A 24,669-nucleotide genomic window follows, 5' to 3' on the forward strand; every position below is an offset into this window, starting at 1 on the left:
CTTTAAACCTTAAAGAAAAAAAAAACAGCAGCAGCGGCAGCGGCAACGGTAGCGTCAGCGCGGCGGTAGCGTCAGCGCGGCGGTAGCGGCAGCGCCAACAGCAGCGGCAGCGCGGTAGCGGCAGCGCCAACAGCAGCGGCAGCGCGGTAGCGGCAGCGCCAACAGCAGCGGCAGCGCGGTAGCGGCAGCGCCAACAGCAGCGGCAGCGCGGTAGCGGCAGGAAGTGTGTTGTTGAAGCGGCGGTAGAGCGGCAGAGAGAGAGAGAGAGAGAGAGAGAGAGAGAGAGAGAGAGAGAGAGAGAGAGAGAGAGAGAGAGAGAGAGAGAGAGAGAGAGAGAGAGAGAGAGAGAGAGAGAGAGAAGGGGGGGAAAAAGCCAAGAAGCAAAAGTCGAGTCGGAACCGGAGGAGGAGAGAACAGAGCCATGCAGCAGAACCCGTAGAGAGTCCCGGTGCTGCGGCTGCAGGCGGAGCATCGACCGCTGGAGCTGATCGAGGGTGAGTGGATCAGAACAACGAGCTCCAACCGAACCGAGCTCTTCATCCTCTTCATCAGCTCCATCATGTTCATCAGGCCGCGGAGGGATCTTTGTGTAGCTCGGGGCTAGCCCGGGTTAGCTCGGGTTCATGCTAACCCCTCCAGGTCCAGCCTCTCTGAGCTCTACAGTAAACACGAACCCATATCTCCCACCATTAGACCGGACCGCTCCGGTACCGGGCCCTGCGCTCTGCTGTTCACCGTTCTGTTGTTCTCAACTTCCGTTTTACCCCTTTCTCTCTCCGCGGGGGGCTGCTAGCTCCATGCTAACTAGCTCCATGCTAACGTTAGCTCGGCCATGTATATGCACGAAATGCTTTTTGTTGTTATTGTTATTATTGTTATTATATATTTATATATCTAGTCCTGAATGCTAGCGGTGCTGCAGCGTGGTTCTGGTTTTAATAACTAGCCGTTAGCTGCAGCTAGCCGGCTAGCAGGTTGTGTTTGTGGAGCTCAAAGAGGAGATGCTAGCCCGTTAGCATGCTAGCCCGTTAGCATGCTAGCCCGTTAGCATGCTAGCCCGTTAGCATGCTAGCCCGTTAGCATGCTAGCCCGTTAGCATGCTAGCCCGTTAGCATGCTAGCCCGTTAGCATGCTAGCCCGTTAGCATGGGGTAAAATGGGAGCGCTCTGCTCAGGGCCATTTTCCTGATGGAGGGTCTCAGAGAGCTGCTGGCTGGAGGGCTGGAGGGCTGAGGTGTCTCTGCTCTGCTGGAGCATCATACCGGGGTTTATTGATCACTAATAATCATAATCATTATAGTAACTACCACCGGGTGATTACCCCCGGTTCCCCCCGCTCCTCGGCTCTCCCGTGGCCGGGCTCAGGCGCCTCTCCCCGGGTTACATGTGAGGGAAATGTCGGTGAAGATGCTTTTGTCCGGATCCGGTCATGTTGAGACGGGACAAGGTCAGGGAACCGGGCTGAGGCTCGGTCCGGGTCAGACCGGCTCTGTTAGAGCAACTAGAGGGACTTTATTCACAGTTTAATCAGTTTATTCAGGGTTTATTGTGGAGCTGGTCTCCAGCAGACCCGGGTTAAAGCTGCCCGCTGTGTGAATCCACCTCAGACACTCTGAGCACCCGGAACACACCTGCAGTCACTGTGTGAGAGGACAGAGACAGCTGACTCAGTTTGTTTACTTTATTATTATCAGAGAGAGAGAGAGAGAGGTGTGTTTGTAATGTGTGTGGAGGAGATGCTGCTTCATGAGGAGATGCTGCTTCATGAGGAGATGCTGCTTCATGAGGAGATGCTGCTTCATGAGGAGATGCTGCTTCATGAGGAGATGCTGCTTCATGAGGAGATGCTGCTTGATGAGGAGATGCTGCTTGATGAGGAGATGCTGCTTGATGAGGAGATGCTGCTTGATGAGGAGATGCTGCTTGATGAGGAGATGCTGCTTCATGAGGAGATGCTGCTTCATGAGGAGATGCTGCTTGATGAGGAGATGCTGCTTCATGAGGAGATGCTGCTTCATGAGGAGATGCTGCTTGATGAGGAGATGCTGCTTGATGAGGAGATGCTGCTTGATGAGGAGATGCTGCTTCATGAGGAGATGCTGCTTGATGAGGAGATGCTGCTTGATGAGGAGATGCTGCTTCATGAGGAGATGCTGCTTCATGAGGAGATGCTGCTTGATGAGGAGATGCTGCTTCATGAGGAGATGCTGCTTCATGAGGAGATGCTGCTTGATGAGGAGATGCTGCTTGATGAGGAGATGCTGCTTGATGAGGAGATGCTGCTTCATGAGGAGATGCTGCTTGATGAGGAGATGCTGCTTGATGAGGAGATGCTGCTTGTTGTGTAAAACCTGTGTGAGGTTTTCTTATTTCTATTATTCTCTAATAACTGAGGAGGTTCCTGCTGCTCTTTAAACATGAAACATGTGATCAGCTACCTGGAGAATGAGGTTTCACACACTGAACACATAACATTAATATATATATGTTTAATCACACAAAGTGCATTATTATACAATAACATGTACAACCTACAACTAACCAAAGACCCTAAAAACTAACTAACCCAACTACTACAATGAATCACCCACTGCACAGAGTATAGAATAAAGAGTTTATATAGAATAAATAGACTTTATTCTATATAGAATAAAATATAGAATCAACTATATAGAGAATAAACAGTATATATAAAATAAATATAATAAACACTGTATATATAGAATAAATATAGAATAAACAGTACATATAGAATACATATATAGAATAAACACTGTATATATAGAATAAATATAGAATAAACAGTACATATAGAATACATATATAGAATAAACACTGTATATATAGAATAAATATAGAATAAACAGTACATATAGAATACATATATAGAATAAACACTGTATATATAGAATAAATATAGTATAAACAGTGTATATAAATACACTGATCAGCCATAACATTCAGACCCCTACCAGGTGAAGTGAATAACATTGATATGTCAGAGCATCTCCAGAACTGCAGCTCTTGTGGGATGTTCCCGGTCTGCAGAGGTCAGGACCTACCCAGAGTGGTCCAAGGAAGGAGAACCGGTGAACCGGTGACAGGGTCAGACCCGAGGCTCATTGATGGGGGGTGGGTGGGAGCGAAGGCTGGCCCGTGTTGTCTGATCCAATAGAAGAGCTACTGGAGCTCAAACTGATGAAAGAGTTAATGCTGGTTCTGATAGAAAGGTGTCAGAACACACAGTGAGGAGCAGGTTGTTGGTACGGGGCCCGGTCAGGGTGACCAGGCTGACCTCATATTATGGCAGATCGGTGCATATTATTTATATATATATAAACTAAACTGTCTAAAAAATCTCCGTCTTGCTTCCCGTAGCCTCAAAGTGACATCAGATTTTGTCTCAGCAGCAGTTTTTCGAGGAGAACTAGTCTGAATGAGATCATAGAGATTGTTATGGATTCATGGATTAGTGTGTCTTCTGCTGTATTATTGTATATCATGGTATGTGGTGCAGGATCAGATGACGTGTGACTTCGGAGACCTTGAAAGTCATTGAGGAGTCCTTGAGTGTAACTTGGTGTGAGAGTGTTTGTTCAGATTAACGTGGCCGCCTGCTGTAATCTGATTACAGATCAACCTGTTAAAACGGTCACTTTGATCACTACTGATCTGATCACTGACCTGTGTGTCTACTGCTTTATGATAGGGACAATAACAATAATAAATCAGCATAATAATAATGATAATATTAATACTACCGCTAATAATAATAATATTTATAATTATAATAATAATATTTATTATTATTATAATAATAAATATAATAATAAGAATGATAATAATAACCGTAATTGCAATAAGAAACATAGTAATAAATATAACAATAATATTAATAGAATAATAATAATAAAGATCGAAGCTACATTAACCATCACTTTCCTTAAAATATATACTGTGATTAAATCTCGGTAGCCTGAAGGATCTGTTGATGTTTCTTGTCCAGCGGTCAGCATCCTGCGTCTCTTCAGCTCCTCTCCAGCGGCTCTCTGAGGATTTATAAAAATGGAAATGAATAATTGTTTACATTTTCATTTTAATTGATCATAGTTGTAGGTCTATGGTACGACGGGACGACGGAGTATTAGGACCACATTGAGGAAAATAATAAATCTGAGATTTAGAGAATAAAGTCAGAATATTATAAAGTAGTAATTTTACGTGTTATTTTCTTTATTCTCGTAATATTACGACATTTTTTTCTCATAAAGTTATGAGTTTTTTCTGGTAATATTAGGACTTTATTTCTCGTTGAGTTATGACATTATTCTGTAAATCTCAGATGTTTTTTCCCTGTGTGGCCCTAATACATTAGGGCCACACGTAGTACATTATCTCTTTGGCCCTCACTGCATTAGACTTATATTCTATATACTTGGACTATAAACTGTGTTTCCTTCATCACAATGATCACATGTTTTGCAGCTCCAGACAGATTTTTTTATTTTTTTGTCTAAAATGTCTCTTTGATAGTAAAGGTCGCTGACCCCTGATCTACTCTAACAACAGCGTGTTTAAATCGTTCATGTTTAAATAGAGAGTAGAATCGAATCGTGACCTTAAAATTGAAAGTCAAATCGAGTCGTGACACCCCTAAATGCCAACTGAAGTTATTTTACACCCCATAAAGTCGAGAAGGCCTCGCGACCCCCCGTGGAGCTCTGGCAGACCCCTAGTGGGGGTCTGGACCCTCAGGCTGGGAGCCAGTGATGTATAGGATGTTGTTGTTCAGACAGCAGCTGCAGCGTCCTCCGTCAGAGCGTCCTCCGTCAGAGCGTCCTCTGTCCTCTGTCAGAGCGTCCTCCGTCAGAGCGTCCTCCGTCAGTCCGTCCTCCGTCATAGTGTCCTCCGTCAGAGTGTCCTCCGTCAGAGCGTCCTCCGTCAGAGGGTCCGCCGTCAGAGCGTCTGCCGCCAGAGCGTCCTCCGTCCTCCGTCAGAGGGTCCGCCGTCAGAGCGTCTGCCGCCAGAGCGTCCTCCGTCCTCCGTCAGAGCGTCCTCCGTAAGATCGTCCTCCGTCAGAGCGTCACGTGATGTCAGGAACAAACAGTAGTGTGTCAGTATTAGACCTGTCAATCATTCATGCTCATACTTAATTTCTTCCTCCTGGAGAGTGAGTGACGGGTGAGTGACGGGTGAGTGACGGGTGAGTGACGGGTGAGTGACGAGTGAGTGACGGTACATATTGGGAGAAACTCGTATTTTCTTGCTAACCAGCGTTAGAAATATTCTGCCTCCACTAAACACCTCAGTTTAACTCCATGTGTGGTATTAAGTTGCTCTTCAAGTAACCCTCCTCTGTTCTTATTCTTGTCTCCATAGTGATACCTCATTGGCTGGTGCGACCCCACGCAGGCCCGCCACCTCCCACGGTGGGCCCCGATTGGCTGGACCTGCACTGGGGAGAAAATGGCCGCCCTCAGCTGAAGAGCTAAGCCCCTCTTCCTCCTCCTCTTCCTCCTCCTCCTCCTCCCTCCCGTCACTGTTCATGGCTGTGTTGTGAACTGTGACTCCCTCCAACCGATTGGCTTTAGAGTACTATGGCAATGCATGATATGAGTCGTGCCAAGGGTTTCCCCTGTAAAGAGTGTGATATGGTTTGTCCGAGTACTCCAAGTCTTCTAGAACATATGAAAGCACATTATCAGCAAGAAGAGAACGGACGATTTGAGTGTGAACAGTGTGGCCGCATTTACAAGCACGCAGCTAGCCTAGCTAATCATAAGAAGTCCCACGAGGTGGGTTCATTCCAGTGTCCCGTGTGTACGCGCACGCTGCCCAACGCCGTGGCTTTAAAGAACCACCTCCGTATTCATACATTGTCCCCCAGTAGTGCACACACAGAGGAAGAGAGCGAAGAAGTGCCCGAAGAAGCGGGCCACGACGAGAGGGACTACGGTCTCGCCCAGGACCTCTCGGACGGGTTTGGGCGCTCTCATTTGAATAATAGTGGTATGGGACATAGTGTCCTACAAAGCCACCAGACAGACGACCACGGGAAGAAAGGCTCCCCTGAATCTGACGACGCCTGGGACAGACCGTTCAAGTGTGATCAGTGTGACCGGACCTACCGGCACCACGGTAGTCTGGTGAACCACAAGAAGTGTCACCAGCAAGGAACTTTTAAGTGCTCTGTGTGTTTTAAACAGTTTAGCAACCTGGCTGCCCTAAACAGCCACGAGAGAACTCACTCGAAGTTCAAGACCCCCGGCGCCTCCATGGTGAGCAGCGGCGGCGGCAGCGGCAGCCTCCACGGCTCGGAGCGCAGCAGCGGTACCCAGTCGTCCCAGAGCGGCGACACCGCCTCGTGTTTCTGCCACCTGTGCCAGATAGCGCTGCCGAATAAGACAGACTTTCAGGAGCACATCCTGCTGCACAACGCCGCCACGCCCTCCCTCGGCCTGCCACGCAGTTTCCCCGGCATCATGCCCCACAATCTGAGTGCGGTTCGATCCCCGGCGTACACCCCCGCTCTGGGAGACCCTCTACCCCTGCCGCCCCTGCCCAGTGACAAACGAGGTCCCTATGACCCCATAATGGGCCCTCCGGTCAACAATCCCATCTACACATGCGCATACTGTGGCGCAGGACACCCAGATTTGGACACCCTGAAGGTCCACTATCTGACCCATGACCCCCACCCTGCCTCCCATGGCCAGGACAGCTCCATCCTCAACTCAGACACGCTAAGCTCCGGTTCACAGGGCTCGGTGTCTTCTCCCGCCGGAGGCCGCGTGCCCCAGGCCAACTCTCCGGACGACGGAGAGCGGCGCTTTAAGTGCGGGGAGTGCGGCAAAAGCTACCGGCACGCAGGAAGCCTGGTCAACCACAAACGCTGCCATCAGACAGGCCACTACCAGTGCACCATCTGCTGTAAGCAGTACCCTCACCTCGCAGCGCTACACAGCCACCTACGGAGCCACAAGGGGCGCTCCTCCAACCAGCCGCTTAACAACGACAGCAACGACTGGCTGTCTCCAGAGCCGCTAACACTGGACTCCCAGCCGAGCTACGTCCAGGAAGGCAGTGGCGCCACCACTCCGATCTCACTGCCAGGAAATCTGGGTGATGCTGCCCACTTTGTACCCGACGGCGGCCACAGCAGCGGGTTGGACTCTCTCGAGTTCCACGATCGGTTCGACGGCAGCTCGCTCTCCCAAAGCAACTCTGCTCACCGTCAGGCCGACAGACACGTGTGTGCCGACTGCGGCGAGATGTATGGAGACGTATCCGGCATCAAATCGCACATGTGTCCCCGTCGTGGCCAGCAGCCGCAACAGCAGCAGAGCAACATGTCCAACGGTTTCATGGGGAACATGAGCTACCACGGCTCCAGTGGAACCTCGCTGCCCGCTGGGAGCTCCAGCAGCCTGAAGGAAGGCAGCAGCCAGCGACAGTACTCCCAGAGCGGAGGAAAGAGGATGGGTAGCAACGACAAAGACGAAGAAGATGACGGAGAAGTGTATCAGTGTTCGGTGTGCGGCAACCACTACGCCAGCCTCAGAGCCCTCAGGAGCCACCTGCGTAGCCATGCCAATAACCCAACAGCACCAGGACCCTCCAGCCTGGAGCAGGAGTGGAGGATGATCTGCTCCACCTGTGGCCAGAGCTTCTCCAGGAAGCAGGACCTCCTGAATCACCAGTTAGTCCACGGCCCTCAGAGGCCGGACGGCCAGCAGCAGAGTATCGTAGGCAGCGCGGCTAACGGCAACGACAAGATGGACGGACGCAACCACATCTGTGTCGACTGTGGCATGTTTTTTGCCGACCGCCACCACCTGATCACCCACCTGTGCCCCGGTAAGAATCGGAGCAGCTCGCTGAGCAAGCAGGGCCATAACGGAGCCAAAGGGATGTCTGGAGGAGACGGCGGCGGCGGCGGCGGCGGCGGAGTTGCCGGAGGAAGCCGTGACGTCGGTGGCGACGGACGTAGGCCGATGGTTGACCAAAGCGACAAGCCTCACAAGTGCGACCAATGTGGGCGAGGATACAGACACCCCTGCTCACTCCTTAACCACAAGAAATCCCATAAGACGGGCGTCTTCCGCTGCTTGGTGTGCCAGAAACGCTACTACAACCTGCTGGCTCTCAAGAATCACCAAAGGACCCACTTCGACCTGAAGAGGTAGGTCCTCCTTCTGACTGCTCTTATTTCATTTGGGCAGATGTTTTAAAGATGTTTTAAATAGGGATGCACAGATATCACTTTATATCAGACCGAGTGCCAGTACTTAAATTTGGGTACTCTCCGATACCGAGTACCGATACTGAGTACCGATACGAGTACTTCTGTGTCTAAAGACCCTCGTTAACAGCCAGCTGGAGGGTGTGAGCGACACACGGCAGGCTGGGGAGTCCCGCATACGAGGCGGTGTGCTGCGACCGGCTCCTGGTCGGCTTGGAAAGGCTCGGGGCGAAGGTGCTTTCTGGGGCCGTGGACAAAGCGTCACAGGGGCGGACTGTCCTTAGTGCGCCCCGACCGCGTTGTGCCCCCAGGGCAGGCTCGGCCCACGTAACGGGCGCCAGGGGTCTGCGGCGATGTCGGCAACCCACCAGACCCGTCTTGAAACACGGACCAAGGAGTCTAACGCACGCGCGAGTCAGAGGGTGCAAGCAAAACCCCGTGGCGCAATGAAAGTGAGGGCCGGCGCCGGCTGAGGTGGGATTCCGGCCCCGCAGGGTCGAGTGCACCACCGTAAAGTGGTATCGGTGCCGTTGTATTGGAGCCGTTTTGTCAGTACGAGTACATGAGCACAGCATCGGACCCGATACCCGATACTGGTATTGGTATCGGTGCATCTCTAGTTTTAAGTTGGATGCTGAAGTTTATGTTTAAAGACAAGACACAAGATGTGTTGTGATGTTTTGATTATATCTATGTTGAATGAACTTAATCTTGTTTTTTTCACAATCAAGGTTCACTTATTGATTATTGAATTGCCTCTTCAGTACTTCATCTTACATCGTGTGTTGTCATTATCTCTATCCGTGTGTTGTCTGTATCTCTATCCGGCGGTGAGCTGGTCCAACCAGCTGGTTGAAAGGTCAGATGTTTTTATGAGACCTTCTGAAGACCGACTGATTCGATACTGATGTTTTAAGGACAGTAAATGAGTCAATGTCACGATTTACAGTTAAACAATAACTTTAATTGATTTTCAAATGTTAATCACGAATCACATTTTCCCATCTCTACCATAACGTTTTGCCAGAAATGAGAGATTTCACATCCTCCCGTACAGACGGCACACTTCTATCATGAGTTGGCATGAACTGTAGTTCTTTCTAGGGATGCACCGATACCGGTATCGGGTCCGATACTATGCTTATGTACTCGTACTCGTACTGGCAGAACGGCTCTGATACAACGGCACCGATACCACTTTACGGTGGTGCACCCGACCCCCTCTGGGCCGGGATCCCACGTCAGCCGGCGCGCACCGGCCCTCACTTTCATTGCACCACGAGGTTTTGTTTGCAGCCTCTGACTCGCCCCTGCGTTAGACTCCTTGGTCCGTGTTTCGAGACGGATCGGGTGGACGAGGTTGGGGCGCACTGATGACAGTCTGCCCCGGACGACAGTCGCACCGGGAGCAGGGGGTCCCGTCCCTCCCGGCGGGGAGAGAGAACGCCCTGTCACGGTGCGGCAAGGTCCGGGCGGGGAGCGCTGTAAAGCTTGGGCCGCGAGCCACCTTCGCCCCGAGCCTTTCCAAGCCGTTCCCGGCGCACCGCCTCGTATGCGGGACTTAGTGCTGGATGATCCACCTCCTGATCAATGCTATCACCATACCTGGGTGCTGATTAGATATGCATTGATATTGATCAGTATTGTGATTCTGTATTGTGATTTATTGATTGTTGTTAACTTGTTTACCTCTAGACCATGAAGGGAGCAAGTAGAATCATCCACTTCTAGGGACTTTAAGTTGGTAAAATCTCTAAATGAATCCAGTAAAAGTGTTTGATTTTCAGCATGTATGTAGTCAGAGATTAGAGACTAGAGATTAGTCAGAGTCTGATATTCGCCTCGTTGACCGCCATCGGACTCTTGGCAAATAACATGACATTCGGCGATGGTGGCGGCCGATCTGTTGTGTTGCATCAATTGTGCCGGTTATTTGCGGTGGGTTTTATTTTTAAAGAAGGTTATAATAAAGGTTGTTTCATACATTAGTCTGATTCAGAGACCGTGAAATGACTTTATAACAGCGTAACGGAGTTATTTTATATAATGAAGAGGTCTTTGGTTCCCTGGAACAAGAGGGAAATAAAAAACAGCAAAAACAAAACAAACAAAAACATTGATTACGGCCAAATTGTTATTTTAAACATCGGTATCAGCCCATAATTTTGCAATCGGTGCATCCCTACTCCTGGGATCAGCATTGATAACTCAATATGGACAAATCTGACTGACTATAAAAAGTTGTATTTAGGTAACAAGCAGCTTCATAAAATAAGATCAGATATTCCTTTGTTAGTCCCACAGTGGGGACGTACAGTGTACAGCAGCAGAGGGGATAGAGCAGAAACAACAAGCAGCAGTAAAAAACAAAAATCAAGATACAACACGGTGCAAAAAGCAAAACGAAAGTAGACAGACATTCATTGGAAAGAACATCACACAGCGTATCTTACCGGTGACAACACGGCCACTGACGGAGAAACACCGGAACTGTAAAAACCTTTTGCTTCCCTGAAGTCACCGCAGTGGAGACATTGTGCCTCCCCGTGAGTTACAGAAACAACAAACTCATCGTCGGCAGGAAGACTAGAGTTTGTCGGCTGCTGAAGATTTGGAGACTGAAGCAACCAAAGAAAACCGAGCTCAGTGAACTCCATTTTAAATCCACTGTGTGTCCACGTGTCTTATTACGGTAAAGCAGTGTTCATGCTCGCTGTAGTGTGAACCATGTAGGCGCCAACAGGGATGTCGTGGTGCATTCAGGTGTGCATCATAAACTCTGAGAAACTCTAGCTGTTGTTGTAAAGTCCCCTCCTGCCATCCAGTGGATCTTCTTTTTGTTGAAAGTAGGATGCACCGATACCAGTATCGGGTATCGGGTCCGATACTGTGCTCATGTACTCATACTCACAAAACGGCTCCGATAACACTTTACAGCAGCGTGACGTTAACCTCTCGTCAACATCTTTCGGGTCCTCACTCTCCACCTCCCCGACAGTGTGGGCGAGAAGGGCCGGTGGTGCGCCCGACCCCGCTGGGTCAGGATCCCAACTCAGCCGGCGCACGCCGGCCCTCACTTTGATTGCGCCACGGGGTTTTGCTTGCACCCTGGTTGAAAGTGTAAATGACAGTTGTCAGGACCTGAAACCAGTTTAGGAATGAAGACTCCGTAGTCTAACAACGGCATGTTTCAATCCAATCGAATTGTAGATTTGGAGAATCGTGACACCACTATTAGGGACGTTTAGAAATGTATCTGCTCTGAGTCCAAACCTGTTGGACTTCAGTTGATCCTGACACCATTGTACCAGGAGTTTGACCCCTGGCTCATAAATAACGAGGGTCGTGTTGATCTACGTTTCTACATGTCGTGTGTTTCCTGAGACTTTATTGTGTTTTCTATTGTGTTTGTTTGCTGCAGGCACAAGTGTGAAGAATGTGGCAAGGCTTTCAAGATCCAAAAGCAGCTGATCAACCACCTCCGTCTCCACGAGGAGCACCGAGCCAAAGGCCTGGTTCGGACCGGCCCCAACGGTTCTCGCTTCCAGCAGCCCGGCCCGTCTCAGATGCAGACGATGAGAGGAGAGTCGTCGAAGGGTCAGGCGATGGCCGCGAAATACAGCCATCAGGGGTTCAAGAAGCCCTACTCCTCAGCCGGAACCTCCAGGCCCCAGAAGTTTGACCCGGCAGAAACCGGACGGCGGCCTTTCGCCTGTGAAGAATGCGGCAAGACGTACCGACACGCCGGCAGCCTGGCCAACCACAAGAACCTTCACAAGATCGGGGAGTACCACTGTAATGTGTGCAACTCTACGTACCCCAACAGGCTGGCGATGAAGAACCATCTGCGTCTCCACTTCGCCCAGAAGAAGCACAACTGCCAAGAATGCGGGAAAGGCTTCCGCACCCAGAGGCAGCTCGCCACCCACACTACCGCCGGTCTGTGCAAAGGGCCGCAGGGCCCCGGGGTCCAGATGGACTTTGAGTGTGACGGATGCTGTGAAGGCTTTACCACGGCCGATGAGCTCGCGGCCCACGACTGCCCAGCCCAGCACCTGCCTTCATCCTCGTCCACCAACAGCTCTACCAACATCAGCTTGGAGAGGAGCTCCGTGGACCTGGACTCTGATGAGAGGCCCTACGCCTGCGACCTGTGCAGCTGTGCCTACAAACATGCCAGCTCCTTGCTGAACCACAAGCACACCCACAAGACGGGCAACTTCCGGTGCAACTTCTGCGACAAGCCCTACACCAACTACATGGCGCTACGCAACCACATGCGCATCCACACGCAGCGGAAGAAGCACATCTGCCACACGTGCGGGAAAGCCTTCCGGCTGGCCAGGTTCCTCCGAAACCACCAGAAGGTCCACGAGGAGGGCGCGACCCCCTTCGGCTGCCCCACCTGTGGGAAGAGCTTCCAGGGGAGGTCCGGTCTAGCCAGGCACCGCTGCGGGGACAACCAGGTAGGCATGGAAGTCAGGAGGAAGGCCACTGCACCCGCGGGAGAGGGCGAAGAGTGTCGGTACACGTGAGTTCTCGTCAGTTGTTTGTGATTCTTCGAAGTTGAAAACGAAATAGTGAAGATAAATTTAGGTCTCTACGTGTCTATTACAGGTATATGATCTCCAATCCGGCTTCCTTGGGACCATACGCGTGCCGGAATTCGGATTTTTCTGAAGTTTGGACAAATTGAATTAGTGGAGAGACCAGATAAGTCAACCCCATTTGCTTTCAGTTAGCATATCTCACACATTCTAGTTTGTTTAGGCTGCCTTCATGTTCAGATGTGTTGTTTTCATGCTTTGTTTCCTGAGAAAATAGATTGTTATTTTTGTGTAGCATATTAAATCTTAAGTACTGATGTTTCTTGCTCTTGTTCTGATCTGATTGTAGTCTCTGATTGTTCTTAGACTAGTAAACACAGCTCTGTGACGGGGCTCATAGGGAAGATTAGGACGTATTTGGAGCTAGCTGCACTGCACAAGTCTAGAGGTTCTGATCCGTAACAGCTAAAGGGTTCTTTACTCCAGCTCTAGTCCGATGTGGTCGAGGTGGATCTCTCATCATTACATTCAGTAATCACCCAAACGAAGGCTGACGGCAGATCTGTGAATGAAGCCGTTTGAAGCTTGTGTCTATTTGTGCAGTGCAGGGAGCAGCAGATACCTCCCAACCCCCCCCATTAACCTCCAATGTCCCCCCCCACCCCTCCCACCCAGCAGTCCTCTCCCCTATGACCTGTGTAGAAATGATAACTTTAAATGGTACACCACTTTGTAGTAGTTTAAGCCGGATTTCAGATCATATACCTGTATGAACAACAGCTAAGATATTTGAATAACTGTAAAGAAAAAGTGGGAACCAGTCAGTGAGGTTAACTTGGACAGAACAGTGAAAGCAAACTACCCTCTTCCGTTACTAATCGGTCCTTCTGTCCCGTCCCTCGTCCCCCCCTTGTTGTTTCCTGTTTGTCTCAGCACAGATGTGATCAATGCGGCCGCTCCTACCGCCACGCCAGCTCCCTCCTCAATCACAAGAACACCCACACCGTCGGCATCTACCACTGCGCCGTGTGCCTCAAGACCTACTCCAACCTGCTCGCCCTGAAGAACCACCGCCGTATCCACTCAGAGACACGGCGCCACCGTTGCCACGACTGCGGCAAGGCCTTCCGTGTTTCCTCCCAGCTCTACAACCACCGACGCGTCCACCAGAAGCAGCGGGAGCTGACCTGCCGGTCCTGCCAGCGAGCCTTTCCCACGCAGGCCAGCTTCCGGCTCCACATGGAGATCACCCACGGCCAGGTGCCGCAGCCCCGCCAGCCCAGACCCCAGCAGCCCCGACAGGGGGGCTCCCAGGAGCTGGGCTGGGGGTCGGGCCTGGACCTCACCTTGATGCAAGAGCAAGGACTCAACCCCGGCAGCGTGGTCAAAGCCCGCAGCCGCGGGGGCCACGGTGAGGTCATCAAATCCCATGTGTGCGATCAGTGTGGCCGGTCTTACCGCCACGCCAGCTCCCTGCTCAACCACAAGAACAGCCACAAGACCGGGACCTACTTCTGCAACTCCTGCCAGAAGGAGTTCCCCAACCTCATGTCCCTCAAGAACCACCGCCGGATCCACACCGAGCCCAAACGCTACCAGTGCCCCGACTGCGGCAAGTCCTTCCGGGTGTCCACCCAACTCATCTGCCACCGCCGCATCCACACCAAGGAGAAGCCGTTCTCCTGCCAGCAGTGTGACAAGCGCTTCTCGTCCAAGTCCAACCTGAGACACCACATGAAGGTGCACTGGAGCGGCTCGACGGCGCCGCGCCCCATGGCGCCCAACTTCCTGGGTATGCCCGGCGGCCCCTTCATATAAGCTAAGGGATGAGGGTGGGGGGAGGGGTTGGGTGAGACGTGGGGAGGGGGGGGGAGGTGCAGTCACATGCCAAGGTTTCTGGAGGTGCCAAAACGTAGCTCTTCCTCCTGCTCACCCTCCTCTTCCTCATTGTCCATGTGTGGCTGTAGTGTGTGTGTGTGTGTGTGTGTGTGTGTGTGAGAGTGTGAAGGACAGGAAGCTCAGACTCGGTCGACGTCCTGCAGACAGAAAACAGACTCGCAAAGCAGGACGGACGAAGCTGCACACGCACACGCACACGCACACACACACACACACACACACACACACACACACACACACACACCAGCTTTCCTGAGCTGAGGCTTCCTGAGCTGAGGCTTCCTTCACGGACGTTCCCTCGAGGTCCTGGTCGTCCCTCTCAGACAGACAGACGGACAGACAGGCAGACAGGCAGACAGACAGGCAGACATGGACTGTAGACAGACATGAGTTCACTCCAGCTGCCTTACTCTCTGCTGCATGCTGCCCCGTGACGCTGAGCTGTTTCTCTGGAGCGCTGACGCCTCACACGGTGGCGGCGGCGACCGAGCTGTAACCAGACTTTCTGTTGAAGCCCGGCTCGGCTTGTAAAGACTGATGCGTCCCGTGGTAGTGGCGTGGTTGTCAGAGCTGCTGTGAGGGTCCAGATGAAGGCGTGAGGAAGTCTTGTGCTTGTTTTTGGAGCCATCGTGTCCATGTCCACCCCGGGAGCTGATTGGTCCTGTGTTGCAGTTGGTTTTTCCCGCCTCCATCCCAGCTCTCATGATGTTTATAGGGAGTCTTTGTGTTGATGAAATCTTCTGGTGGCCTTCGTCACAATGTTTTTAAACCATATTCTGACCGAGTCGGTCTAAACAAAGTGTTGTTATTTATGACCAACATGTAGGTGCCGAAGACGGAGAGGTTCGGTTTGTTTTTCCTTTTTTTGTGCCTGAATGGTTTGACGGGAGGCAGCAATGACTTGTGGGAGCTTTTAGGGCTGAAGACGGGACGCTGGTCTGGTTATATGTATGTGTGTGTGTGTGTGTGTGTGTGTGTGTGTGTGTGTGTGTGTGTGTTTGATGATGATGCCTTGTTCACACCTCCAGATCCAACAGTAGCAGAAGTGTGTTACAGGTGTGTTCAGCAGTAACCGTGTACTTTATACGCGTGGCGCTCAGATCATCGTCTACAGCAGCACGAGGTGGAATAATCTCCTCATCGTAGATAATTAAGAAGCCGCGACAACCAGCTGTTCCTCCGTTAACGTAGTAAACAACCTTTCTACACATCGATCTCCAGGTCCTGAGTAGCTTCTACCGAGGATTCACCACATGGTCTTCATCCACAGATGGAACAATGTTAAGTTACTACAGTGGAAACCGCTTCTAGTGATCAGAAAGCTCGAGACATCAAGTAGTTTGTTACAGTGTTCACTTTGGGTCTTTTCATACATCTGGAAAAATATTTTAAAACCAACTAGGGATGAACCGATACCACTTTATATCAGACCGAGTACAAGTACTTACATTTGGGTACTCTCCGATACCGAGTACCGATACGAGTACTTCTGTGTGCCTAAAGACCCTCGTTAACAACCAGCTGGAGGGTGTGAGCGACACACGAGGCGGTGCGCTGCCATCGGCTCTAGGTCGGCTTGGAAAGGCTCGGGTCGAAGTTGCTTCCCGGGACCGTGGACAAAGTGTCACCGGGGCGGACTGTCCTTAGTGCCCCCCAGGGCGGGGCTCGGCCCGCGTAAAAGGCGCCAGGGGTCTGCGGCTATGTCTGCAACCCACCCGACCCGTCTTGAAACACGGACCAATGAGTCTAACGCACGCGTGAGTCAGAGGGTGCAAGCAAAACCCCGTGGCGCAATGAAAGTCCTCCCCGTCTCGCCACCACCGTCGGGGAGGCGGAGCGTGAGCGTGTGCGATAGGACCCGAAAGATGGTGACAAGAGTTTAATGTCACGCTGCCGTAAAGTGGTATCGGTGCCGTTGTATCGGAGCCGTTTTGCGAGTACGAGTACATAAGCACAGTATCGGGTATCGGTGCATCCCTAAAAACTGCACATTGATATCATGGGCCACTGTGGTGGAAGCCGCCCTCGTCAGGTGGATCGATAACACACAATGACGTAATGCCCTCAAAGTGAAGCTCATGCAGACCGGCGCCCGTCTCCCGTTAGTCGGTAATCTGGTTTTTAATAACCGTCCGCTCGTAGTGATCAGTGTGACCGGACGGACATGGTCAGTAGAAGAGGGTTCCACTGTGAAGCCGGCACTGACGAGAAGTTCTGATGGACGGAAATTTAAAAGCAAAATGTCCAGTAATGAAGACTGTGTGATGTGGGTGAAAGCTCCAGAAAAAGGTAGAAAGTGGACCTTAAGTTTCTCCGATCAGTTGGAGCTTCCATGCTGCTGTAGGTGGTCGTGTTAAATTAAACTTTTTGAAGCTGGTACATAAAAAAAAAAAAAGATTTATCAGCCAGCGTTTGTCTTTTTAAACGTAAACAAAATATGTCCAGATGTCTTAAAGAGACAGACCCTGATATGGAGGACGCTTTACATGAAGTCAAATCGTTTCTGAACGTTTCTGTTGAGTCTTGATGTTCGAGGTCCAGTTCAGAACAAGATATCCCGTCTCCAGTCTCCGTTATCCCGTCACCCTTATCCCGTCACCCGTCTCCAGTCTCCGTTATCCCGTCTCCCTTATCCTGTCACCCGTCTCCAGTCTCCATTATCCCGTCACCCGTCTCCAGTCTCCGTTATCCCGTCTCCCTTATCCCGTATCCCGTCTCCCTTATCCCGTCACCCGTCTCCAGTCTCCGTTATCCCGTCTCCCTTATCCCGTCACCTGTCTCCAGTCTCCGTTATCCCGTCACCCGTATCCCGTCACCCGTCTCCAGTCTCCGTTATCCCGTCTCCCTTATCCCGTCACCCGTCTCCAGTCTCCGTTATCCCGTCTCCCTTATCCCGTCACCTGTCTCCAGTCTCCGTTATCCCGTCACCCGTATCCCGTCACCCGTCTCCAGTCTCCGTTATCCCGTCACCCTTATCCCGTCACCCGTCTCCAGTCTCCGTTATCCCGTCTCCCTTATCCCGTCACCCATCTCCAGTCTCCGTTATCCCGTCTCCCTTATCCCGTCTCCAGTCTCCCTTTATCCCGTCTCCCTTATCCCGTCACCCTTTATCCCGTCTCCAGTCTCCCTTATCCCGTCTCCAGTCTCCCTTATCCCGTCTCCCTTATCCCGTCTCCAGTCTCCCTTTATCCCGTCTCCCTTATCCCGTCACCCTTTATCCCGTCTCCAGTCTCCCTTATCCCGTCTCCAGTCTCCCTTATCCCGTCTCCCTTATCCCGTCTCCAGTCTCCCTTTATCCCGTCTCCCTTATCCCGTCTCCGTTATCCCGTCTCCAGTCTCCCTTATCCCGTCTCCGTTATCCCGTCTCATACTTGCTGTGTGTGAATCTGTCTGTCTGAACGAGGTGAATCCGTCCCGTCTGGTCCCGTCTGGTCCGGTCCGGTCTGGTCCGGTCTGGTCTGGTCCTGTGCGGTCCGGTCCGGTATGGTCTGGTCCTGTGCAGTATGGTCTGGTCCTGTGCAGTATGGTCTGGTCCTGTCCGGTCCGGTTCGGTCCGGTCTGGTGCTGTGCGGTCCGGTCCGGTCCGGTCCGGTTCGGTCCGGTCTGGTCTGGTCCGGTCCGATCCGGTCTGGTCTGGTCCTGTGCGGTCCGGTCCGGTCCGGTCCAGGTGTGTCTGCAGGTTGAAAAAGGAGAAAGGAACCAGCTGGATGGGTGGAACCCAGAGAGAGAGGAGTGGAGGTGTATATTGTTTGATCCTGTATTGTAATCGTACTTCTGACTGTATTCTCTACAGCACCTTTTTTATAAGAAGGAAAAAAGACGACAGAACATTGTAGTAATGCATTTATTTATATTATGATTATTATTATTAACACTTGTAATGGACGGCGCTAGTCTTTAGGATGTGTGAGTTTAGAGCTGTGTTGATGTAAACACCCCCCCCCCATACCCACAATCCCCCTGTTCTGTGGAGATGACGGACTCTGAACTCGTGAACATTTAAGAACGATGGAAAGTGTTTTTCTTGCCTTTTACCAAGTGATGTTGTGACGGTCTTTCTCAGTCGAGCCTTCCCATCATCCCTCTCTTCCATATTTATCTCTCCGCCGAGTTGACTGAACCCCCCCCCCCACCTCCTTCCTGTTTCACAAAAATCAAACTCACATTGAAAAGGGACGGTTCTGATTCTCCTCTTTATCTGGAGTGCATTCAGTCCTCATCATTTGAACCTTTTTTATGTTACACTTTTATGGTAACCTCTTGTATTTATTGGTGTTATTTTTTTTTTTCCTTTATATTTAATTGCGTTTTTTGACTATTTGGATGCCTCTGTGTGTGTTTATAAAACACCGTTTGTCAGCGTTTTCAGGAGCACTGGTGCTAGTTTAAAAAAGATAAAAGTCAAAGCCGTGCAGTGACCGTCAAGTGCTGTAGGAGTCGATGTGATCTAGAACACAGAAATAATAACTGTACATTCTCTATTTTTATTTTTGCATCTTCCTCCTCCACCATGTTTGATTCTGGTTTTTCTCAGTGGACACGTTCACACCTGCATTTCAAGTAGTTCTTAGAGAGGAGAAGAAGAAGAAGAAAAAGATTTGGTTTTGAACAACTATAACCCTTTTTTTGTTTTAAATTGTTTTGTTTCCATGCATATATATGTAATGCTTACTATACACTTTTATAAACTATGTTTTGATAATTCATTTCTTAACAGAAAAACTTGTCCATATACTATAACCCCTACTGCTGAGTACTGAAAATAAATAGCTGAAAAAAACATCCCGTGTGTTCAATCCGTTCTCCTGCTTCAACTCAAATTAACTAACTCTTACTACTGTACTGTCATTGCACTCAGTGGTCAGTTTATTAGGAACACCTGTACGATCTGATGCAGTCCAACTCAACAGCCGATGCTTTAAGAAGCTTCTGATGCTCAACTCCTGTCAGAGGTGTTGATTTAACTTTGTTCATTACTGACGTTGTAGTTTGTGCTGCTGAACTGCATCTTAGTTCTCAGTGTTCGATATTAACCAAACCGTTAATCTGTGGCAACAAAGTATCCCCTTTAGGAGGCCCCATGTGGCCATAGGTCATAAAAAGTCATAGTGTAGTCTGTCATACATTTTTTTTTTTTTAAAGTCATAGTATAGTATGTCGTAAAACTTCATAAAAAATTTCATAGTATAGTATTTCGATTTCTTCTTAAAAAAAGTCATACTATAGTGTATCGTAAAATTTCATTAAAAAAGTCATAGTATAGCATGTCGTACAATTTCATTAAAGAAGTCGTAAAATTTGATTCAAAAAGTTATAGTATAGCATGTTGTAAAATTTAACGAAAAAAAAGTAAAAGTATAGTATGTCCAAAAATTGAATGAAAAAAAGTTAAAGTATAGTATGTCCTAAAATTTCATTAAAGAAGTCGTAAAATTTCATTAAAAAAGTCAAAGTATACTATGTCGAAAAATTTAACGAAAAAAAGTCAAAGTATAGTATGTTGAATATTACATAAAAAAAGTTATACTGTAGTTTGTCGTAAAGTTTCATAAAAAAGTCATAGTATTGTATGTCAAAAAATTTAATAAAAGTCATCGTATAGTATGTCGTGAAATTTCATTCAAAAAGTCATAGTATTTCAAAAATGTTTTGAAAAAAAAAATAGTATAGTATGTCGTAAAATTTCATAAAAAAAGGTCAGAATAGAATCTCGTAAAATTTCATTAAAGAAAGTCATAGTATAGTATGTTGAAAAATTTCATTAAAGAAGTCGTAAAATTTCATTAAAAAAGTCAAAGTATACTATGTCGAAAAATTTAACGAAAAAAAGTCAAAGTATAGTATGTTGAATATTACATAAAAAAAGTTATACTGTAGTATGTCGTAAAGTTTCATAAAAAAGTCATATTATAGTATGTCGTAAAATTTTATTAAAAAAGTCGTAGTATAGTATGTCAAAAAATATAATGATAAAAAAGTCATAGTATAGTATGTCGAAAAATTTATAAAAGATTTCATAGTGTAGTATTTTTCATTCTTCTTAAAAAAAGTCATAGTATAGTATGTCGTAAAATTTATAAAAGATTTCATAGTGTAGTATTTTTCATTCTTCTTAAAAAAAGTCATAGTATAGTATGTCGAAAAATTTATAAAAGATTTCATAGTGTAGTATTTTTCATTCTTCTTAAAAAAAGTCATAGTATAGTATGTCGTAAAATTTCATTAAAAAAGTCATAGTATAGTATGTTGAAAAATTTCATTAAAGAAGTCGTAAAATTTCATTAAAAAAGTCAAAGTATACTATGTCGAAAAATTGAACGAAAAAAAATCAAAGTATAGTATGTTGAATATTACATAAAAAAAGTTATATTATAGTATGTCCTAAAATTTTATAAAATATTTCATAGTATATTATTTCGATTTCTTTTTTAAAAAAGTCATAGTATAGTATGTCGTGAAATTTCATTAAAGAAGTCGTAAAATTTCATTAAAAAAGTCAAAGTATACTATGTCGAAAAATTTAACGAAAAAAAGTCAAAGTATAGTATGTTGAATATTACATAAAAAAAGTTATACTGTAGTTTGTCGAAAAAAATTTCATAAAAAAGTCATAGTATAGTATGTCGTAAAATTTTATTAAAAAAGTCATAGTATAGTTTGTCAAAACATTTCATAAAAAAATCATAGTATAGCATGTCTTAAAATTTTATAGAAAATTTCATAGTATATTATTTCGATTTCTTTTTTAAAAAAGTCATAGCATAGTATGTCGAAAAATGTAATGAAAAAAGAGTCATAGTATAAAATCTCGTAAAATTTCATTCAAAAAGTCCTATCACATTGTAACTCTGTAGGTAATAACTTATGAATTTACAGTGTAGATCTGTGATGATATTTAGACTGCTGAAGGTTTGGACTCTGGAGGAATGAGACGCAGCTAAGACAACTGCTCCTTTAATTACAGCAGAGGACAAATCAACCTTTAAACCCAACGTGTCCCTGATACATCCTCCATCTGTCTGTCTGTCCGTCTGAAGACCCTCCAGGTGTGTGCTGTTAGAAGTGAAGAAGGTTGGACTCACTCTAAACTCGGCAGGATGCTCTTCGTGTGACGCCGGGATGGATCCTGGATCAGCTCTCCTCACTAATGATCTGCAGACAGCAGACACCATCAGTCACCATCTGAGTGTCTGACTCTCTCTATCTGTAGAAGTGAAGTTTGTTAATTGAATCCACTGTGCTAAAAAACAACTCTTTAAATAATGAATTTAAATGCATTCATGCATTTCACTGTTTATGTTCTATCAACACGAGCTACAGAAACTCACTAGAACCTCAGAAACCAGATCAGACTGATGATTATTCTCACTAGATTTTAAAAACCCACCAAATGTTGACAGAAATCTGGTCCAGCAGCCCAAAGCTCGTGTTCCCGACACAGCTTCATTAGTAGTGACTCAAATGGGCAGAAACCGGCGATCTCTATCTATATCTATAGATATAGATATATGAATTTTATGAATGTAAATGGGTTCTATGGGTTCTATGGGTACCCACGAGTCTCCCCTTTACAGACATGCCCACTTATGATAATCAAGTCATAGTCAAGTCAGCACACTGACACACTGACAGCTGTTGTTGCCTGTTGGGCTGCAGTTTGCCATGTTATGATGGGAGCATATTGTTTATGCTGAATGCAGTACCTGTGAGGGTTTCTGGATCAATATCTGTCATTGATTTGTGTTGTTAATTGATTTAGGTTTTTTATATTTATTTATCTATCTATCTATTTATTAATTTTTTATCTATTACATTTTTTTATTTTCCATTTAATTTTTTTTCTCTTACATTTATTTATCTATTTTTTCCATTTTTATTTTTTATATGTATTTTAGACTTTACATTTACATTTTTCAATATATTTATCTATTTTATACTTTTCATGCTTTAATATTTATTATTTATCTATTAATTTTTTCCTCTAAATTTTTGATCTATTTATCTGTTTATTTATTTTTTCATATTTATGTATTTATATATTTCATTATACATAAGTAAGTACATATACTACATATACATTAGACATAAGTACCTGTGAGGGCTTCTTCACAATATCTGTCATTGATTTGAGTTGTTAAATTGATTTACAATAATACATATATTCATACATTTACATAAAGCAGCGTATCTGTCCACTCCCATGTAGATAAGAGGATTAAATACTGGACTGATCTCCTTTAAGGTTCATTTAGAACAGATAACACATGTTATTAATGGTGATTAAATCTTGTAATTGACTGACGGCTCAATAAAACATGAAAGTTTCTCTAGAACCAGAGTCTGGTTTGTCCGTTCTGGAGGACTCTGTGGAGACGACCGGCTCCGTCTGGAGACACGAGGGACGTCCTGCTAATGAAAACATAGTTCTGAATATTGATGGATCCTGGTCCTTTAATATGAACTAACCTGCTGGTGTTTGTCTCCTCTCAGATCTGAGTCCGGTGGGTTCCACCAGCAGCTCCAAGACCTTCGTCTGCGGTCAGTGTGGCCGGTCTTACCGCCACGCCAGCTCCCTGCTCAACCACAAGAACAGCCACAAGACCGGGACCTACTTCTGCAGCTCCTGCCAGAAGGAGTTCCCCAACCTCATGTCCCTCAAGAACCACCGCCGGATCCACACCGAGCCCAAACGCTACCAGTGCCCCGACTGCGGCAAGTCCTTCCGGGTGTCCACGGCGCTCATCTGCCACCGCCGCATCCACACCAAGGAGAAGCCGTTCTCCTGCCAGCAGTGTGACAAGCGCTTCTCGTCCCGGTCCAACCTGAGACACCACATGAAGGTGCACTGGAGGGGTCCGCCGCTGTCCAGAGGGACGCCGTCCGCCTTCCTCAGCGTCCCCTCCAGACCGTTCATCTGAGCGCCGTCTGGGCCTCATGATGACGACCACGACAACCAAGACCATGTCGTCTCCGGAGGAAAACTCAGATTAGGGTTCAAATCTGATGAGAAACTTCAGCTGAAGATTAAATGAACTCCAAATGAATCTGAAACATTCCACCTGAACCCTCTAGATACGAAACAGACGGTTCCTAACGAGGACAACTAAACGCCGTTACGCCGACTCGTCCTCCTCTAAAGCCTCGTTGTGTTTATACTCACGCTCATGTTACCATGGTGTAGTTCATTTATAGCCTAACGTTAGCTTCTGATCACTTCCTGTTAGTGGAGGAACCAGAGAGATGATCACTTCCTGTTAGTGGAGGGAACCAGAGATGATCACTTCCTGTTAGTGGAGGGAACCAGAGATGATCACTTCCTGTTAGTGGAGGGAACCAGAGATGATCACTTCCTGTTAGTGGAGGAACCAGGGAGATGATCACTTCCTGTTAGTGGAAGGAACCAGAGAGATGATCACTTCCTGTTAGTGGAAGGAACCAGAGAGATGATCACTTCCTGTTAGTGGAGGGAACCAGAGAGATGATCACTTCCTGTTAGTGGAGGGAACCAGAGAGATGATCACTTCCTGTTAGTGGAAGGAACCAGAGAGATGATCACTTCCTGTTAGTGGAGGGAACCAGAGAGATGATCACTTCCTGTTAGTGGAGGGAACCAGAGAGATGATCACTTCCTGTTAGGAACCAGAGAGATGATCACTTCCTGTTAGTGGAGGGAACCAGAGAGATGATCACTTCCTGTTAGTGGAGGAACCAGAGAGATGATCACTTCCTGTTAGTGGAGGGAACCAGAGAGATGATCACTTCCTGTTAGGAACCAGAGAGATGATCACTTCCTGTTAGTGGAGGGAACCAGGGAGATGATCACTTCCTGTTAGTGGAGGGAACCAGAGAGATGATCACTTCCTGTTAGTATAGGAACCAGAGAGATGATCACTTCCTGTTAGGAACCAGAGAGATGATCACTTCCTGTTAGTGGAGGGAACCAGAGAGATGATCACTTCCTGTTAGGAACCAGAGAGATGAT

General features: G+C 47.6%; 1 protein-coding gene and 1 long non-coding RNA gene across 2 annotated transcripts; one reads left to right on the top strand and one right to left on the bottom strand.

Moving 5' to 3' along the window:
- Positions 1–267: 267 nt before the first annotated feature.
- On the top strand, positions 268–23,889 carry si:dkey-89b17.4 (zinc finger protein 646). The gene is made up of 5 exons (XM_037763145.1): positions 268–494; positions 5,379–8,181; positions 11,663–12,772; positions 13,727–14,580; positions 23,178–23,889. The coding sequence occupies exons 2-5, from the start codon at positions 5,597–5,599 to the stop codon at positions 23,603–23,605; spliced, it is 4,977 nt and encodes a 1,658-aa protein (XP_037619073.1). The 5' UTR covers positions 268–494; positions 5,379–5,596; the 3' UTR covers positions 23,606–23,889.
- Positions 14,650–15,054, bottom strand: LOC119484355. The gene is made up of 2 exons (XR_005205971.1): positions 14,896–15,054; positions 14,650–14,865 (listed from the first exon to the last, which is right to left on the bottom strand). It is a non-coding gene; the product is annotated as an uncharacterized LOC119484355 (long non-coding RNA).
- Positions 23,890–24,669: the final 780 nt, after the last annotated feature.

The sequence above is a fragment of the Sebastes umbrosus genome, unplaced genomic scaffold, assembly GCF_015220745.1.
Source record: "Sebastes umbrosus isolate fSebUmb1 unplaced genomic scaffold, fSebUmb1.pri scaffold_169_arrow_ctg1, whole genome shotgun sequence".
In the NCBI taxonomy this organism is placed as follows: Eukaryota; Metazoa; Chordata; class Actinopteri; order Perciformes; family Sebastidae; genus Sebastes; species Sebastes umbrosus.

Bases quoted from the DNA above. Each gene is read 5' to 3' on its own strand.
- si:dkey-89b17.4 (XM_037763145.1), top strand. From the start codon at position 5,597: ATGGCAATGCATGATATGAGTCGTGCCAAGGGTTTCCCCTGTAAAGAG. The intron at 12,773-13,726 runs GTGAGTTCTCGT...GTCTCAGCACAG, and splicing joins GGCGAAGAGTGTCGGTACAC to ATGTGATCAATGCGGCCGCT. The intron at 14,581-23,177 runs GTATGCCCGGCG...GTCTCCTCTCAG, and splicing joins CATGGCGCCCAACTTCCTGG to ATCTGAGTCCGGTGGGTTCC.